General features: G+C 36.6%; 1 protein-coding gene across 7 annotated transcripts in view; it reads left to right on the forward strand.

Moving 5' to 3' along the window:
• Positions 1-20,037, forward strand: part of TMEM117 (transmembrane protein 117) — a 178,029-nt gene that overhangs the window by 57,051 nt on the left and 100,941 nt on the right. For all 7 annotated transcript variants that reach the window (XM_038155838.1, XM_038155844.1, XM_038155837.1 and 4 more), the window contains one exon: positions 18,464-18,563. In XM_038155838.1, coding sequence (XP_038011766.1) covers positions 18,464-18,563 — 100 coding nt within the window. The remainder of the gene's footprint in view (positions 1-18,463; positions 18,564-20,037) is intronic.

Consider the following 20,037-nt stretch of genomic DNA (forward strand, 5'->3'; position numbering starts at 1 on the left):
GAATTGTTTAAATATGTGAATCCGAGGAACTATGCTGCTCTCCTTAACTGCCTATCTGATCCAGTGTTTGTGACTTTTAGTTAAATTTGTCTTTTCTTCAAGCAAGTCTCTTCATGGAATTCTTGACATGAATACCTGGTATTACATTTTGCTTTGTTACAGTTGATAACATCTACTTAGACATTATTTCTGGTTTTCTATGTTCCTACCATGGGTATATATTGTGATTTGTTCTTAGTTTGTATTGTTTACCTATATGTGTAAGGAATTTTTATACTGAGAGTAGTCAGTCATCTGCCAAAGAAAATGTATGCAACTTTCCTTAGTAACTTTATATTCACTTTCTGAGAAGCCCTACATATATGACACAAAGTAGTGGAGATCTAGATCTGCAATGGTTGTAGTTTTGTAGCAGTTGTTTTAAAATACGTTTGTTTTTTTGTTTATTCAATTCTAGATTTGTTCACTTTTCCTATATGAATGCTGAGGGCACACTGCAGACTGTATCACCTAAGCTAGCTGAGAAATATCTGCTGTGTAGTGACTGATAAGAAAAGGCCTATGTTTCCCCAGAATTATTAGGTTACTTCCAAATAACTTGGTTTTACCAGAATACTGTGGTTCAGGAAACCATGCATCATTTAAGTACACGCCTTCTGATATAACTAGCTTTAGTGATATACCTGAAGGTAAGTGTTCTGTTATAGCTGACTATAGCAGCCAGCTTGCAGCACAATTTATTTCAAAACCAAAAAGTATATTTCAGTACCTCACTGCTAGTAAAATACCTAAGTTCTCACTTTCTCTCCAGGAGTCACATGAATGTAGGGGCCAGTTGTGTATTTCACTACTCCTTACATGATGTAATGCACTTCTTACATCCTTAATGCAACTTGTATTTAAATCTATTTTTTCATTGGATCACTGCTGCATATTTTGTCTCAGTACTTGTTCTGATTTGTAATTAATAAGCCCATGGAAATACTGTAGTTGCTGGAATATTGTTTACTTCAGTTATGTTATGGTTTTATTAAGACATTGAGTGTAGGCTTCTAAAAGGTTAGAACACAGTTAAAAAGATGGTTAGCTTAAAATTTCAAAGCATTGTAAAAATTGTTGAGTTCTGTAACCTGATAATACTAAGCAAGCACTGTAAAATTTGAACCTATTTGTAAGATTTCATTGACTTGAAACTGTTCAATCGATCTTCTGGATTTATTGACTATTACCAGTTTGGAAGTAAATAATTCTCAGTGGGACCTATTTCAAGGCTAGAATGGATCCAAGATAAAAGCCTTTGGACAGGGTATGCACATAAATCCCTAATCTTGTTGATCAGGTTATTTTAGGGAAGCCTAGCAGATTAGTAACATGATGCCTTTCAATTCCACTAATGAAATACTGCCAGAATAAATTAGTGAATATCATACTGATATTTTAGGCTATCTTATGGCCATGTAATGCAGTTGTTTAAAAACTCATTGCACAAACCATTTTTAGTGTAGTTGACATTAAATAGTAACCCATACAGTTACTATGTAACTCAACCTTTCCTGTTAACAGCAATATTGGTTTGGTGAAAAGCAGAATTTACAAAACTATTTTCCATCAAAGTTGCCTGTATGTGACCAAGGTTGCAGTCCTACTAACAAAAGAACAGTGTGAGTTCTGTACAGGATTGTCTTAAAAGAACTTACATTTTGAGATTTTGAGAAACATTAATTTTGATCATAACAGCCTTTCTGTCCAAAATGCTGTAACAAAAGCCTGTTTTGATTATGTCAGTCTAAAATGAGCTTAAATACCCCAGTGCAGAAGTGAGTAATTTATTTATTGCCTTTAATAATTTGTATTTATTAATGCAATGCAATATTTAGAATTATAAACAGAGTGAAAATGAACTGTAATCAATATCATTCAAGAAGATTGTAAAAAATATTGTCAGGAGGAGAGGAGGGAGCAGTGCAATTGAACAGAGGTGACTTGGTCTTGATTCCATAAAGAACATACATAAAGTCAGGCTCAGAATGCCTCACACACACTGATGTTAGAAGGTAAGTATGAACATTACTCAGGTAGTTTAGATTATAAAATATAATTCAGGTTAAATGTGTGCTTTCTTCATTTTTGGTTTAACTTTACAAATCCATCATAAGTGTGTATCTTCCTTAGATCACGATGTGAGTTGCCTTTATATTGCTCAAGACTGTAAGACTGCCAATTAAGACAGAAAGAGCTGGACATCCAGACACTAGTTAATGACCAACAAACATGTTTGTTTCTAGAACCCATAAACAAACAAAGTAAAAAGCCAAGGCTCTGAAAAACGGTGATAATGATATCTGCTATGTGTATTTCCATTTGCTGTTTGTACTCAGGTTAATCTGTTTTATGCTGCTCTAAATATAATTTCCAAATAATTTTTGTGTTACCACTGCAAGTTCTCCTCCTGTCAGAAGAACTTGGTTCTAGGGAGCACTTCCCCAGTCAGAAGTTGAAACTTCATCTGTTTGAAAAGTTTTAAAACTTTTTTTTTTTTTTAAACCAAAGCATTTTGGCTTATACCACCTACATTCTGAGCGGCATCTTCACTTTGGTATTTCACAGTTTTATCTTCAGGATCTTAGTCTCAAAAATTCTCTGATGGAGACTGGAAGGGTGAAAGATTGGTGTTCCGCTGTACTGAAAGTGTTTTGCTCACCTGCAGAGCTTGTATTCCTGCTCTTGAAATGGCAGATTGATCTGGAAAATTGGCCATCTACTGTGCTAACCTTTAAACTGTTAACCTTCTGAAAGGTCAGTGCTGGGATAACAGACCAAACCTAAAAAGTTTTATCCCCAAAACTTCAGTTTTTTGAGTTCTCAGTCCCCTCTTCCTGCTTAAGGAATTCATGAGTGCCATCAAGAGTTCTTATCCATAAATCAAAAATTATACTGCTTATCAACACATACCTTATTTTTAAATTGAAACTCAAATATTATAGACCAAATCTTGTTAAAAAGTAGTTTAAAATGTGAAGCATGAAAGAAAGTCTCCTCAGGTGGACATCATACATAAGGACAAAATTATTTAAGCAGCATCTGCAAGAGAGTAGTAGTCAGAGCCTGAAATTACCACCATAAAACTCAAGAAACATTCCTTTTTCTCCAGCTATAAACTGATGAGCTCTGAGTAGGTTCACACCATTAAGAAAAGACTCATGAGTTTGACTAGGGGCCCCACAATGTCTGAAATACAAATAAATGAGTTCCTCTCTTTCAGCATCACTTCTCTTTTTGGTACTTGCTCCACTATTGTTTCATGGCTCTTATTCCAGTAAGCAGTAGTCTCTCATTTGGCCTGCCTTAAATATAAATTTCTTTTTGCAGCCATAGTCATCAGCTCTTGAAGGAACAACCAATTAATGACGAAGGCCTCTATTGTGACAAAAACCTTGAAGTAAGAAGGTTTACTGTGGTGCCTGCATTGCCTAGGAGAAGAGAGACTGATAGCAAACCTTTTAATTCTCATTTTTTTTATTAGAGCTGATCTCTTCTGTATCCAGTCAGATTCTTTTGCATTATTTCACCCCTGCACAGAAGTACTTCAGGATGAAGTGCATTGGATATGGACCCCATTTTTACCTTATATTTTGTATATATTTTATTCAAGCTGACCACAGGGCTTATAATTATTTGAAAATGCCTCAGAAAAGTTATTCAAATGTTCTTAACAAATGTATGGCAGCAGTATCTTACAACAGTAAGAACAAAAAGTGTCAGCCTTTCAAATTTGGCCTGTCAAACATGTCATTCTATATTACTTCTCTTTCTCATCTTTTGGGGAACTTGTCCCCAGACTATCTGGGGGAAAAGATTCTTCCAGAGGCACAGGATCTATTCCACTTTCGACTCTCTTTATGCTCTGGGGGTCATCTGATATTATTGAAAGCTAATATTTGTTCCAAACTGGCACTGCTGGTGGCATCGAGAAAACTCTATTCTCTTGATTACTTTCTCTCTTGAAGGACTTGAAACACTGACTGTCTCTACAGTCTATTCAGCTTTTAAAGAAACAGGATTGACTTCTTGGTCTTACTCCAAAAATATTCTCTTCTCTCTTCATTGTTTTGAAGCAAACTGCTTGTGTTTGTTTAATGAGGAGACACTTCTGTCACAAAGTTTCCATAAGGGAAAACATGACCTTTTAAAATGAAAACAAATCCCTGACAAGGAAGTGCATCTGAAGTGTTGCTGTTTTGTACCTTGACAATCTGGCTAAATCATATGGGGTATCTTTACTTCCCCATTGACTTAAAGAATAGTAACTTTTTTGGTTTAATGATCATCTGTTTTGTGGGGAAAAAAAGGGTCTATTTATGTATTTTCTACAAATAAGTTTTCATTTGAGGTTTCAGTTTTATCTCATGGTAGTCCTATACCATTTTGTGAGAAAAGGAAGCGCTAGTAACTAAATGTTTTTTGAGGGACACAAAGAGAGAAGCATGCAATGATAGGACTCTAAAACGAACGGCGTTGAGAAAAGTGGTGTAAAACCCTCAGAAAACTTCTGCTGGCTGATCCTCTTGCAGACTGAAGGCGTGATACCAGCAGAGTTCATGTACTTTTTTCCAAACACTAAATTATTCTGCTGTCTGGAAAAACCCATGTGGCTTGTGCTGTCTTCCCACAGGTATCTTTGCATAGGAAGGCAGCACTGTGCTCACTGTCACAGCCAGCCATACTGCTTACAGGATGGACGTGGGGCTGGGCCAGGTATTGTCAAGCCTGCAACAGATTAGAGAGAACACAAGGTGAAAAAGTATGTTGGAAAAGTAGATGAAAACTTATCATATCCACACCATGTTAAGAATCCAGCTGTCCTCCGGAGGACACCCATGTGCTTCTCATCAGGGGCAGGGTTTCTTTCACTCTTGAGTGGTCTGTTAATAAGAAGGAGTTTCTCTCAACCCTAGGAAAGCTTCCTGACAATGTCATGAACTAATGCAAAAGTCTTGTTTCCTTTAAGGGGGATAGAAAAATACATACTTAAAAAAATTATAATTGCTCTCTATTTCAGCAGTTCAGGTAAAGACCAAAGCCTGATCAGTGAAGATTTCTTCTTAACTATCCAAAACTATAGCTTTTATTTATCATTCTGTTAGTAAATCCTTTTTAAACAAGAATTCTTTGTAGGCTTCCCTGTCCAAAACCAGTTAGCACATTTGGTTGTACTTTCAGCTGTGTCTTTCTTTATGTAACAACATGATTACTTCCAAGATGAATGTAATTTATCTGAAATTTTCAGAAATTGAGTGCAATTTTTCATCAGATCAAAATGCTTATCATAAAAACCCCCTGCAAAACATAGCAGACTGACACACTTCTGACAAAAAAAAAAAAAATAAAAAGGAGATAAATTTTCACTTCAAATTTAGATGAATAGTATTTGTCATTCCAAATCTGATCAGTTGAAACGTATTTTAGGAATGCAGAAAATGCAGTAAACTTTTCTTTTGGAGTTCTTGCTCCTGTCAGTCTTCCTGAAATCGGTCATCCAAGCTGCAAAAGAGGGCAGGAATATTTGTACTATTACTGTAATAAAACCCTAAACAGTTTCCCAAGTGACACCTTCAGCACAGCAGTGGCTCTCCTTTGTGCTACTCCTCACCTCTCACCACAGCAGATGGGGAGGTCTCCAACCTCAGCACCAGTTTGGATTGTGCTCTGCTGCTGAGGGAAGATCTCAACATCCCACAACATGCTCAGATTGAAATCAACCCTGAGTTGAGCAGGAGTTTGCATTAGGTCATCTCCAGAGTTTACTTCCAACCTAAATTATTCTATGTGTTCATGAGAAGTATAAAAATAGGAAAATATGTAATATGTATTTGCAGTGTTACTTGGCTGGGGTTTTATTTGGAATAAAAGCTCACCTGTAGAACAGTTGAGTTCTGGTCACTACAGAAAAGAGTAAAAATTTATCAGCTGTAAGTGGTGGTAAATGACCCCCCTCCAGTATAATAGGAAATGTGAAAACCGGATATGAAAAAGTGGAACTGGATTCCTGCAAGGGGGAGATCTCCTGCCAGTTCTGAGATACAATCTTTGGGGAAATTAAAGAGATGACTCAGTGTAATGCACAGTGTGCCTGTACAACCAGTAAATCAAAAGAGACAGTGTCACAATCCATTCTTTTTTCTTTTATCTAGCAGAGGATTCTGTTTTCATTTTCAGTACAGAACAAGAAATGGGATTTAAGTTCACAAGTGTGACAGACTACTGACTGAACAGGCTTCAAACAAATCCAAGAAAATGTTCTTTAAACATTGCGGGAGGTAACTCACAGACATGGTGATACTTATTTTTAGAGATTTTGTAGATCGTCTGCATGGTCATGTAATGTTAAAATTTCTCACTAGGTTGACTCATTTATCATAACTATAATTGTGAAGTTTTCTGGATCATAAATTTTGAACTGAGGATGTAAATGGTATAAACGTGCCAGACAGTGGCCAGAAGGAGATGATACAAAGTTAATCTATATGTAAGAATTTAGTGCTTCTATCTAGATTAATAGAAATCAGAAAAAAAATGAAAATTAAATTTTATGGAGCTGTTTGGTCTGGTAAATAATTGATATTAGCAAATGGAAATAATTAATTTAAAAAATCTCTAGTCTTATTTAACAGTATGTATTTGAGAGATAAATCTGATTAATGTAGATGATGGGGATCTCTGAAAGTCCTACCAGAAATTTGGTATTATGATTTGTATTTGAAATATTGCTGAGGAATATTTAAATTAATGTTAAACCAGAGTACTTACTGTTTTATGAGTTGTGGACTCCTTTTGTTAGTAGAAAGTCAGTATGAACAGAATATATTGCGGAGAGTTGATTTGGGCTGGCTGCCAGCACCCACCCTCAGGCAGACAGAAAGAAAGTCGGATGGACAAGATCATGGGTTAAGGTAAAGACAATTTAATAATAAAAAGCAAAAGCCACATGTGGAAGGGAAGAAGAAAAGGAAGAAATTTATTCACCATTTCACACCAGCAGACAGATGGATGTCCAGTGAATTTCTGGAAAGTGGGGAATTGGTACACATGGCAATTCCTTCAGAAAGCAAACACCATAACCCAAAATATCCCTCCCTTCTCCTTTCCACCCTCCCTTTGATGACTGAGTATGGTGCATACAGTGTGGAATATCTTTTGAGTCAGTTCGGATCAGGTGCCCCAGCTGTCTCCCTCCAAACCTCTTGCCTGTCTCCAGCAAGCCTGTTGGCTTTCTGAGGGGTGGATTAGAGACAGCCCTGATGCTGTGTGAGCACTGCTCAGCAACAGCCAAAACATCAGTGTGTTACCAACACCCCTGTAGCTAGAAATGCCAAGCACAGCCCTGCATGGGCTGCTAAAATTAAAGAAAACTCTCTCTCAACCGGACCCAACGTGTGTAACAATGGAGGTGTGCAGTATTATGTCTGATTTAAAGCTGCATTTAGAATGCATATATTTTTTTGTTCATGAGAGCATGTGAAAAAGACAATAAAAAAAAAAAGAAAAAAAGCTGGCCAAATATCTGACATGTATCTAGAAAAATATTTATTTTGAAAAATAATATAAGTTTAAGGTAAAGTGTCTTTAAATGTTATTTATAAATAAGATTTTAAAGTCCTGAAATATGATAATTTAATCATACTCTCCTTGTAGTGACTAGTTTCTATTGATTAAGTCTCAAATTACTTTATTGCCTTGTACCTTCTTAGTGGTGTGAGCATTGCTGCTTGAAAGTGAGCTGTTTACTATTTCTATCTTCTCCTTTAAAAGATCAAATTTTATTGTATAAGGCTTAAAAAACTTGGTTTTACTTGAAGAATTACATTTGATCTTATCTGCTTCTAAGCATTTTCATGGCTTCAGCTGACAGGGAGAATTTTTGCACCGTTGTTCCTGAGCAGAGAGGAGGGTTTAGAATGGCTCTGCCAAGCCTTTCAGCAACCTTCTACTTCTTCCACTCATCAGTGTAGAATGTCAGTTTAGTTAGAAAATCTCCCACATAATCAATATGTAAATTCAGGAAATACTGTAAAATACAGTGATGGTGGTCCTGAAGCTTGGGAACATCCAAGATAAAGATCTCAAGGTATCCATATGAAGGACCCCATTTGCTTTAGCTACTAACATGTGGATCACAACTTTCAGTCAGTATAAAACTATTCCTGGATCAAATTATCATTGAAAAGTAGCGTTGTGAAATGTTTTCCACATTGAGCTTCAGACAAAGATTTTACCTCACAGTTTATTTAATTATATCTGTCTTGCTGGCATCTTTTCACCTTTAGATTTACCATAATATTTTAATAAAATCTTAGCTGAAGTTTGCTCATTCTTTTAAAGGTTTCTTATTGACAATGTTTTATCATGTAATCTTTTCAATTATTTGAAAATGTATTTTCCAATCTTATGTATAAGTTTAAAAGTAACTTTTTTCAGTTAGAGTGGTATTTTCCAAACTACATATTTTAATTGAAGTCACTGGTTTTAGTTGCAGTTTGGGATATGTATGGGCCTACAAGGAGTGTTGGACCTTCACTCTAGAAATCTGAACTGTGCCAGTATTAAAACATAAAAATCCATATTTGGTCATATTTCATAGTTTAAGAATCCAATAAAGATGAGTTTGCACTTAACTAGCTACTTTTACATTTAATGGAACTGAAATCCCCAGAAGATGATTCATCTGATTCAGAGGTATTCTTGCATGTTAACAAGGTAAGCTAACAGCCTCAGTATGTTGTCAGCACTCTTTGGGTCACAAATCTAAACGACAGCACCATATGAGATGCTCTAAAGAAAATTGACTCAATCTCAGCCAAACCCAGTCAGATGTTTAAGATAAATCTGATGAGTTATGTCTGTAAAGTGATTATTCTTCTCCATTGACTCTGGAGAGAAGTGGACTCTTCCAGAGAATCCTAGAATTACCAGCTGAAATTGAGACTTTTTTTAAGTCTGTAGCTGAGATGAGACTCAGTAGTATTTGTAACTAACTGACCTTAAAAATGTAGCCAAAAGCCTCAAAGCTTTTGCTACTCCTTAGGGAAAATTAGGAGAATATTCTTTTCAATGAAGTTCAGGCCACAAATTCTGTATTTTCTTTATTTGTGTGTCTTATGGTTGTATTACAAGTGACAGTGGCAGAGCAAAAACCTGAGCAGTGTGGGGTTCTGGTGTGTCTGTCTTAAAAGAAGACTGTATTGTAAAATGGACAGTCTGCAATAGAGAGCTGTTGATTTGAGGGTAAAATCAATAAAAAACTTCTGTCACTTTTCCTTCTATATTCCAATGATAATTTTATTTAAATTGCTGGGTATTGTAGGGACCAGAAAATAAGGCAGTCAGTACAGTACAGAGCAAAGCTATATCAAGTGTTGGACTGGTATCAGCCATTGGATGGTTAAGAAGTCACAGCAAAGGTGTTTGCTTTGGCAGCCAAGAGTGGAAGAACAGGCTGTCTTCTTTGTGTGTTTTCCATGTGAAACTGCTGCAGTTACATGCCAGTTCCTGTCAAGTGACTGGCCCTAGACACAGTTGTTCTTTATATACAGTTTTCAAGTAATACAGTAAAGAAACAATCTCCTCAGTTTCATAATTTGTACATTGCTTGAAGTCTAGTTCTTCTCCATCTGCTCTGCAATCTGCTGCTGATAGTACATCATGAGGGAAGCCAACCAAATCCTCAGACCAGCCCCTGAGTTGTCAAGCCTCATTTTCCTTCCATTTCTTCTCAAAGGTGCCTGTGAGCATGGTAAATAATTTTTGTTTAACAACTCTAGTTTCTGTATCTCTGTCTGATTTTATAGACTGAAGCAAGAACTGATATAAACCAGTCATCTGAAAAAGCTTCAAAGCCAAATATACATAATTGAATCATGGGATTATAGAAAGGTTTGGGTTGCAAGGAACCTTATAGATCATCCAGTTCCAACCCCCCTGTTATAGGCAGAGATGGTGCCCACTAGACCAGCTTGCTCAAAGCCCAACCTAACCTGAAAGATATTTTCTGTCTGCATCTGTAAGTAGCTTTAAATAATAACTTTTACTTCTATGAGAGTTTCCCAATGAATTTTGATTTTTCCACAGAATACTGGCTATGTGTCTGCAGGCTGTAGAACTTGGATAATGTTTTAGAACAAATCGTTTGCAGGGAAGGTGCTTCAGAAGATTCTTATTTAGGGTTCGTTTGTAGCTATTTTAGATTGTAGTATCCCTTTTAAAGCTGTGGCTTACCATTCTTTTCAGATCCAGCTCAAATTCTCTTCAGTCATGATCACTGAGTATCCATCAGCAGAGATTTTGTGTCAACATTTATTTTTTCCCTCTGTTCCAACTCATTAACTTACGGCATGTTTTTTGTAGTTTTCTGGCATTTCATTATTTTAAAATAAAGATCCTCAGGTTTTTTAAATCAAATTTTCAGGAAAGTTTAGTAAGTTAAAGAATGATTAATATGCAGAGTTGCATCATCTGCTAATACTTACAAGTTTTTTATTAAAATTTAGTTAAATATTTTTCTGCTTCTGCTTTCCCAGTTGGACTGCTGTTTACAAGCAGAGTCTATCTGGTGTTTTATAACAACTGGAAATTATCCTACTTTCCCCTTTCTGAATAGCAATAATACTTCAGTTACTTGCTTATTCATTGTAATAATACATTTAAACTTCTCTTTCATCCCTACAGCTGAAAAAGACAGAAAGTATGAGCTTTTGCTGAAATTCACTGAAGTTTTAAAGTTATCAAAGCACTTGGTTAAAATGATAGAGTTCCAACTATATTATTTTATTTAATTTTGTTTCTATTCTGTTGATGGTATGAACAGTTCTCTTTTTTTAAATGAATAATATTTTTTGGTTTTGAACTTCAGTTTCTGAGAATATTGCTACACATCTGTCTATTTCCCTTCTTAGGCATATTAAAATGTCAAAAACAGGCATGGATGTGTGCAAGCCATGGCTCTTTCTGAAGAGTACAGCCAGTGCAGCATTACTCAAATCCATTCTTACCAGTATCTCACCAAGTTTAAAAACAAATAATTATTTTTTTAATTCTTAAAAAAAGTTTCACCACATCTCTTTTTCTAAATTACTAATCCAGCTTCATCCTTATAAATGCATTGCCTGATACATTCTTTAGTTTCTGTTGCATTTTCAAATACATTAATACTATTTCCAAATCTATGGGTTTTTTATTTTAGTGGCTGAAATACCTGAAATATTCTGAAATATTCTGAAATACCCCACACCAAACAAATTATCTGTATTTTAAGATAAGTATATCTACAACACTTAACAAGGGCCCAAGGCCACCTGTCATATTTGTGTTCTGGGCACCTGTTTTGTCTTGCATTTTTGGCACTTTTTACTGTAAAACTATTCTGATATCCTACTATATAGGCACAAGGAGTGAATCAAATACATCATTTAATGTACCAGCACATAGTACAGTGTTGCAGATTAGTTGCAGAATTTTACTAGCCTGTTAAAGGAAATGCTAAAAAGTGGCATGATTCTCTTAACTTGTCACAGTTCTCCTAACTTGTTTCATTATCCACTAAAATAATTTTCAACAAGCAATTCGCTTAGCAGTGAGAAAATGTCCTAATCCTCTCCTGCAGTATCAAACTGGCATGTAAGAGGCAAACCTGTGTGCATTGCTTCAGTAAAAACAACTCATGCATGAGTTATAGTGTTGAAACAGGAGCATAGGCAGCTGCATGTAAGCTGCAGTGCTGGTGTGAGTGTGGTGGGGACAGGTAAGGCTGTGCTATGTGTGAATGGGTGAGCATTCAGCTGTTCACAGTGTAATTTGAAATGTTTCTGCAGCCTGTCCTTGGCTGAGTATTGTAGCCTGTATTTGCAGCAGAAAAATGCTAAATGCACTCTGCAGTCTTAGTTTTTCTTCTTTCTGACTAAACAGAATATATGTTTTTATGATAGACATTGCACATGAATGGCAAAACTACTTGAAAGTTTGTAAAAGATATCTCATGGACATAATGAATTTGAAAAATCAGTTTGTTTAATTTTTTTTTCAGGCACCTTTTATGCTTTCCCCCACACTATCCTGTCCATCATAAGTTCCTTGTAGTGCAATTGGTAGGTTTAGTATGTAATTTTCATCAGAGCACTTGTGTAATGATGGAGGAAGGTGCTTATCTGAGGGAAGAAATCTGAGTTCAATTCCCAACTTGTCCATTGGTTGTCTCCAATTTTATTTGTCATTTAGGGTTTGACAGACACACACAAAAATGTAGGTGTAGCAAATCCTGTCATTTAAATTTGCTGGAAGTAGGTGCCAACACTCACCAAAGTTTACCTTTACCCAGGGGGCTGCATTCCTCCCACAGTGGAGGTCGTTAATGCTTTTGAATTTGCAGATATCTGGGATTTTCCCAGTAGGGATGGAGGCTCTCACAGCCTCTGGCAGCAGGCCTTGTCACTATGATTTGCATTTTGCAACTCCTTTAGACTTAAGCTGTTGGCCATTTTCATATGACATCACTATGCTATAGAAGAAAATAATCTAAATTACCATCCTGCTTTGAATTGCTGTCAGATCCATTGATTGTGGAGACAGCCTAGGAAGACTAACATCATTAGGCAAAAGTTATTCTTGCATTAATACCACCTGATCTATAAAGAGAAGTCCAGACTCTATGGGACATCAAATGCTTTATGCTTGGTTTGTTGGAATAAGATCCACAGAAACCCACACAGGAAACTCCCACAACTAGCAGTAGAAAAAGCTACATTAAGAACAAAAATATGTTAAAAATCCTGTCCCAATTTACTTAGGCACCTTTATGTAGTTGTGATCTAATCCAAACACCTATACTGACCAGTGGCATCCATTCTAAAAGTGAAGGAAAGGGAATATTTTTCTTATATGTGAAAGATGATAATTATACAAAATATGGGATAGCCAGCTTCACTTTCACCTCATCTGGCAGTTTTCTGTTTTCTGAAACACATATTTCTCTTCCTCTTGTGTCATCATCTTTTCATGTTGAGAATGACAGTGAGGTTCAATTCTCTAACTCTGAAGGGCATCAAACCAGAGTCCCTTGGAATAGGGACTGGATCTCATGTGTACCCTTACCCTACCATTTAAGTTACATACCTCTTCTACATTAACAGACAGAATTGAAATTGCTGCATTTTTCAAGGGGCCCTGTCTTAAAGGCAGGCTTGCAAAGCTAGAAACTAAATGGCCTGTCCCTGTGGACAGTGAGGAGCTCCTGTGTATCCTAGCAGCAGAACTTCTCAGGGCTTGGGAGCTTTACAAGCAAGGTCCCCAGAGTAACTTACACAGCCCTCAGGCGTGTAGAATGATGAGCAGAGGCTTTCAGAATTAATGTTCTGCTGCCTGATTTCAAAAAAGCATGTATAAATAAATTACCAACCAGTGATGCTCAGTTACAGAATTGGTCTGTCAGTCTCAGGTGTTCTGCACTGTGCCATGATCTGCCTCGCTATAGCCAAGCTGGTTTTGCTTCTCAGATTTTTGTGTCTTGGAGATTAGCCTGCTGATCCTCTTGTGGTTGTTACCTCTTTGATGTCTTGTCAAGCAAAATCCCTGGTTCAGTGCCTCTTAATTCTCCCTGTTCTGGTGTCATAGAAGAAGTTTTGTCTGTATGTCTAAAGCATGCACTGGGGAAGGTTAGGGACTGGATGAATCGCTGTTGTGCTCTCTGTGCTGTTTGCTGGTAGCTGTACATTATGCCATCCTCATTATCATCTGCCAGTTTATAAGACAGCAGGTCTTGCTGTCTCTGGGCACCTTCAGTTCCCTGTGGCTCTGACTTCAATTCCTAACATTAGAAGAATAGCTTTTCAGCTGAGTGAATTGATACCAAGTGTCTCATTTGCCATTCTGTCATTTTAGAGTGACAAATACAGATCAGGAACTGTATCTGCCATCTTTTATGCATGTTTTCAGTTATTCTGACACTCTCTGCCTCTTCTAAATTGACAGTAATGGAAACTTGTGGTGCCATATCTAAGCACACCCTTCTTTGCAGCCTGTGTAAACTCCTGTGCTTTCATTTGTTTGCCAATGTCAAAGCATTTCACTTTGTCCAAGGAAGGATGCACCAAGGAAGATGAGTTCCATATAGATAATCAGCTATTTAAGGGGAAGGCCAAATAATAAAACCACCCCAGAAAAGTGCATATCGGACTGCAGAACATGTACAGACTTTTTGTTACTCAACATAACAGATATCTAGACCTCCCCTCCTTTTTAAAGAGCAGTAAGTTACCACTCTCTGTGGATGCAGTTCTTGTTGGCTCTTGTACAGAACATGCACTGGGTTCTGTGTGCAGGCCCAGTGCCTTCAGTACTCTAGAGTGTATAGAGAACCAGCTGAACCTTAGTTAAGATGCATCAAGCTTGCTAAAATTGCTTTAAAAGGCAACTAAAAACCTCCCCAAAGTGTCTGTGCTCTCACTGCTGTCCCTGGACACCCAGGGTTCAGTTCAGAAGTGTCTGGGTTGTCAGTTATGTCAAAGACCTCACAAGAGATACAGAACTCTTTGGATTATCATCTGGAGATCAAGTTGTGTCACTTCACTGGGAATCACTTAGTCATACGGGTTTAACAATGCCTTTTAACGTGTGAACGTGGGTTTTTTTTTGACATGCTAGCCATCAAGAAGTAATATAAAGCAACTAAATCCTTGACCCAGTCTGACCAAGCTCCATAAAGAGTTTTACTTCCTGGTTTACCCTTACATTTAAGTGTCTCTATTCAAGCTAAAGCCCATACTTAGATCTTGTGATGGTCAAGAAAACACCCTCTCAGCACTGAGTCTCAGTCATGACATTTTTTCCAGTGCTGGGAACAGTGTTGATAGCACCACAGTGACTCGTGCGTCTTTATCCAATGTAAAATTTAAAACCTTCCATTTGCTTTCACACTTTGTAATTTTAGCAGTGTCATCCTTCTTTGAAAAAATGCTCTGATATCTTCCTTTGAACAAAATCTCCAGGCTAGTGTGGTTGTGTCCCTCCTTATCCATTCTGTGCACATTGCTGCTAACTCCAGAAACTGTTCAAATACTCATATGTCTTTTTACTGACTCATTAACATACCTTTTGCATCAACATGGATGTAGACAGTTACTTATGATTTTTTTAAAAAATCTGTTTTAGAATTTTGTTTATCAGTCTCCTTTGTCTTTTTATCCCTCTCTTTTGGTGCTGTTCTGTTAAAATGTTGCTCTACCTTCCCTAGACTTCGGCCTGCTAAGAGCAGTTTCCCTGGAGCTGCAGCTTCCAGTCTAACTGTGAAAGGCTCCCAAATCCCAATCACAAATTTATCCTTTATCTATAATTTTTACAAGTATTGGCTCCTCAGACTTTAATTATTTACACTTTTCCTGTCTGTCTCAGAAGAGCTTTTTTACCCTGGGCTTTAGCTGTGGTGTTTTTTCACTCGGTGTTTCCTAAGGTTGAGCTGCTCATGCAGTTTGCTGGTGCCTTGCTGCACAGTGCACATATGGTGAAACACACAGAAGCCTTTGGACAAGCTGTAGAAAATCTGGGCTGACCATGGCAGTTAACTGGAACCCAGCAGACCTTCGTCCTCCTGTAAGGTGCAGACCTGGGTCCTAGCCAGGAAGAAGAATAAATAATTCAAGAAAACTGCTCTAATCACTAGCTAAAGCTAGAAAAATGTGAGGATTTTCCACAACAGAATTAATTTTACTTTTTTGTACTGTTATAATATGTACCCTGTTAGTATCATCAGGAAAACATGTCTTTTTTGAAAATGTCAAGTGTTCTTGTTCCTATTTAAACTAAAACCTGAAAATGAAAACTGGAGGGTTAGGTTTCTTTTCTTTTCTTTTTTTAATTCATTTTTAGCAGCCCCAGATCCCTATTTTAAAATAGTCAATTTTTCTTTGTGTTAGGAAAGAAAAATAATACTGCAGAGAGCATAAAAGACAGAGGGTGCAATGCTAACAGTTAATGAAATAATGATGTATTTCATTGCTGTTTCTAATAAAATGACAATGCTAAAAATATTCTTCCTGTTCATAAAAAGTTGTAGCTGTATTTTAATCAGTAAATGCACTTAAAACATGCACAGTTTATATTCCTAACAGTTTCTTTATAATAATATGCTATTTTGACACTAACTGAAGGTTTGTCAATTTCCATATTTAATTCAGGCATTAATTACTTGTAGACTGGAATGCACAGTTTATACTAGGCTTCTTTGATGTTTTCATGTTTTAAATGACGAGAAGAACTGTTGGGAGGGTGTGATGCTTTCAAGGCCTTTCTGTGTATTTAAGTATTATATCCAGTTCATTCAACCTTATTATAAGCCTTCTGGTACTTCTAACATTCCTAAAAACAAGTGATTACACTGAGAATTGCAATTTCCATTAAAAAGAGTCGCTTATGTCTGGTAATACCCGTGTTCAGGGATCAATGACTTCTCAGCCTTTTTGTTTACCCCTCCTTGTGCCCAGCAGCCTGCTGGGCAGGGTGGCTGTGGCAGGCCTGCTCTATATGCCAGGGCTGTAGGAATGACCCTTTTTCTGGGGGTGGTGTGCAAGTGTTTGCTTATTATACACCTGTAACCATGTGTAATGCATATGAGAATGTGGGGTGCACATAAGAAAAGGTGAGAACCCTGGGGTTTTTTATGTGTCTCCCACTGATGGAGAAGACTAAGATATGCTTTGCATCTGAGGGCCATTCCTTACAAATGACACTTATTGTCGTGTCTTATTTGTGAACAAGACACCTTCTTAAGGAATGCAGACTTGATTGTTTTCTGCCTTCACAGATGCTACAAGAATGGCATGGCCCAGCTACAGGAAAAAAGAAATTCCAAATATTTTCCAGTTCTAAAGCATCTAGGAGAATATTATCTGGGAGGGTTGTGCTTGCCTGTTTTCAGTCTTCCTTCATTTCTTCTGTTGCCCTCTCTTGTAGACATAACATTGAAGCAAGGAGACTTTAGGCTGATCTGATGTTCCTGTTCTTGTGTTCTTACATCCTTATTTATAACATGGTGAATTTAGGATACTGTTGATCTTTTAACTGCCTTGGAATGCTGTTAAAAATAGTTTGGAATTTTTTTCCAGCAGAAAATCAGAGCCAGCATTTATGTGCTGTTCAACAGAAAAAATTATCAGATGGCATTTTTGTTAGTGACATACCAGCTGAAAGGTCATAATATGTATAATGAAAATGGCTGTTACACTAGGACATTTTTCATGTGTCATGAAACTATCCACTGACAATAATATTTTTTCTCTACTACATATTAAATTCTCTCTAAGAAATTGTACCATGCTATGCATGAACTTGTGGTAGCAAGACCTTCTATCTTGAGCAGATATTTAGATTTTAACAGAAGTGGCCCAGAGAGTGGAATCAGTTTGCTCTGATCCAATTGCAGAGGTATGGTCTGTATAGCTCCTAGACATTGCAATATTTGGTATGCAACCATGGTAATGGATAGCACAGTGTTCAAGGACACTTCTACATATAACTGTGTCACTTATGTGCCCTCCTAAATAGGCATAGCAATACATAAAAATGTTTACAAGTGTCTTGAAAACAAAGATATCACTCAAAAAGTTAAAATACAATTGCCATTCATATTCATTATCATCATTATTAGCTCCTGAGGAGAGTTGCCTCTTCTTGACCACTATGAAAGTCTTTTAGAAAAGGATATCAGTATATTAAAATGAATGTTTTTTCAGAAAAGTTTTAATCCAGAACAAGTAACTCCACCTTCTTAATTGTCCTTACAGCATCTTGGTGAACTTGAAGTGAAATTACCAAGTGACCTTGTAAATCCTATCTCTTGCATTATTTAAACAGAATGGAAGTGCTTTTTTTAGATTTAAGTAAAATATATCTGTGAAAATAAATTTTATAAATCTAGAAACAGTGACATCTCACTGAAATTTTGCAAAACTTGCTTATAGTGATGTGTTAAAAAGGTGGTTGTATAACTGATAGAGTGAAAAGTCAAGCAGCTCAATTATCTTTTTAAAGATACCTTAAACATTTTTATTTTTCTTGATGAAAATTTTGCAAAGTCATGGGTTTGAAAAATGTAATTCTGTTTGTATAAAGGAAAAAGATAAAAAAGCATAAAAAATTTTCTACTTCCAGAAGCTTTACGTAATCCTAAAGTCTTTGCCAACTGTTATTTTAGCACCTTCAAAAGAGACATGGACTTCAAAATCAGATTCACATTGCATTTCTAATTGAAATCGACCCGTATGGGTTCAGTTCTATGTTAAGACTCAGATGCTAGCAGAAAAGTTATTATGAAAGCAATGGGAAATCTTTCACAGATAATCATAAATTTTGTCACTAATGCAAGTTCTTTGTAAATGCGTTGAGCAAACATGGATATCTTATGTTTGTGTTCTTGTTTTCACAGTGCATACATTATAACAGACTTCATGGGCATCAGGAATGAAAATTTTATGAAGGTAGCTGCAGTTGGGACTTGGATGGGAGATTTTGTCACAGCGTGGATGGTAAGAAACATAATTACATTTTAAAAGGAAAAGGAATATGTTTGTTGCTTTCAAGAGAAAGAGGAGAGGAGAGAAAACTCAATTCCTCTACCTCAAGTGTTTCAACCCAGAAAAGTAAATGTTAACAAATGCGTAATGGCAGGTATTCAACTGACAGTCCAGAGGAGTTTCAGTTAAGATGTATCAGGGAGATTTTTTTTTTCTGTGAGTGGGAGTTTTGCCATTGGCTTCTGCATGGTGGCCTTCCTTTGCTATGAAGTAGCATCACAACTTGCTATCCCGTGAAACAGTGAGTAACAGCTAAAGATAAATAATTTTAATAAAAATAATTAGAAGAAAAATTAAACTGAAAGACATGATAGAGAAAAATGGAATGAGAGGAGGAAAGCTAGCCAGTTACATGCCAAGATTTGAAGGTAGTCCAATGTGACTGATTTGTTTTGATCTAATTTAGGACTTAGAAAAATAAAATTTTCACTTTGATTATACTTGTTACAAAGGCATCTTCTATGTGCAAGCCAAAGATCAGCTTAGTGAAAGAGAACCAGAAAATGACAGCTAATTTTTGGGAAGAAAATAAAGCATCTGCACATTTTAATTGTTCAGAAAAAGCATTTCCTAAACACAAAGTGATAAAAAGTGAATTTAATTGTTTTTTTAAGATTAGCTTTTTAAGATTTGTGTAGGTAAGATTTTTAGCAATTGGATTTTAACAACATCTTCTACCCTCCATATTTGGAACATATTGTACAACAGACAGAAGGGAAGAAAAGCATCAAGGATTTTTTTCAGGATGTTGTTTAGTATGTGTCTGTGGTTTGTCCAAGACAAACTGTACTCTGTGAAATGGTGGCCATGAAAAGCAAGTGCAGAGAAAATAATTTGTATGTACTTTACAGTAAGGACATCACAGAATTGGTGCCTTGACTAATGTTGACAATTAATGTGGGCTTCTTCTGAACTGGTAATAAAATTAATGGGTACTTCTGAATACCTTTAGCTTGCTTTTTTCTCATGGGCTCCCACACCTTTATTCCACTATCAAAGAAGAGATGATGCATAAACTAAGCTGAACTGAGAGAGATGGTGTACATCCGACATATGTGACTTAGGGCTCCAGTGATGGATTAAAGACAAGTTGTTTTACATTAGGTAATGTGGGGTTTTTTCAGTCCCTCACTTCTTGTTTTCATTAAAAAAAAAAGAACCAAAAAACAACCCTGTTTTGTGCAACACTGTATAAAGCATGGAAATGGTTGATCCAAAAGGCATGATCCTGATCATTTTCTGAGTACTCAAAGCCCTCTCAGATCTCTTCAACAGCAGAATCACGATTGGATTGTGCCACAGCAGGTTCCTGTGGCAGATGGAGTTATCACCGAAGAATGGAAGAGAGACTAGGAGAAACTACAGAGGTGGTTTGATTAGAGGAGGCTGTTTAAATTAGTCTGGTTCTATTAGCTTTCAGGAAGAG

The sequence above is a fragment of the Motacilla alba genome, chromosome 1A, assembly GCF_015832195.1.
Source record: "Motacilla alba alba isolate MOTALB_02 chromosome 1A, Motacilla_alba_V1.0_pri, whole genome shotgun sequence".
In the NCBI taxonomy this organism is placed as follows: domain Eukaryota; kingdom Metazoa; phylum Chordata; class Aves; order Passeriformes; family Motacillidae; genus Motacilla; species Motacilla alba.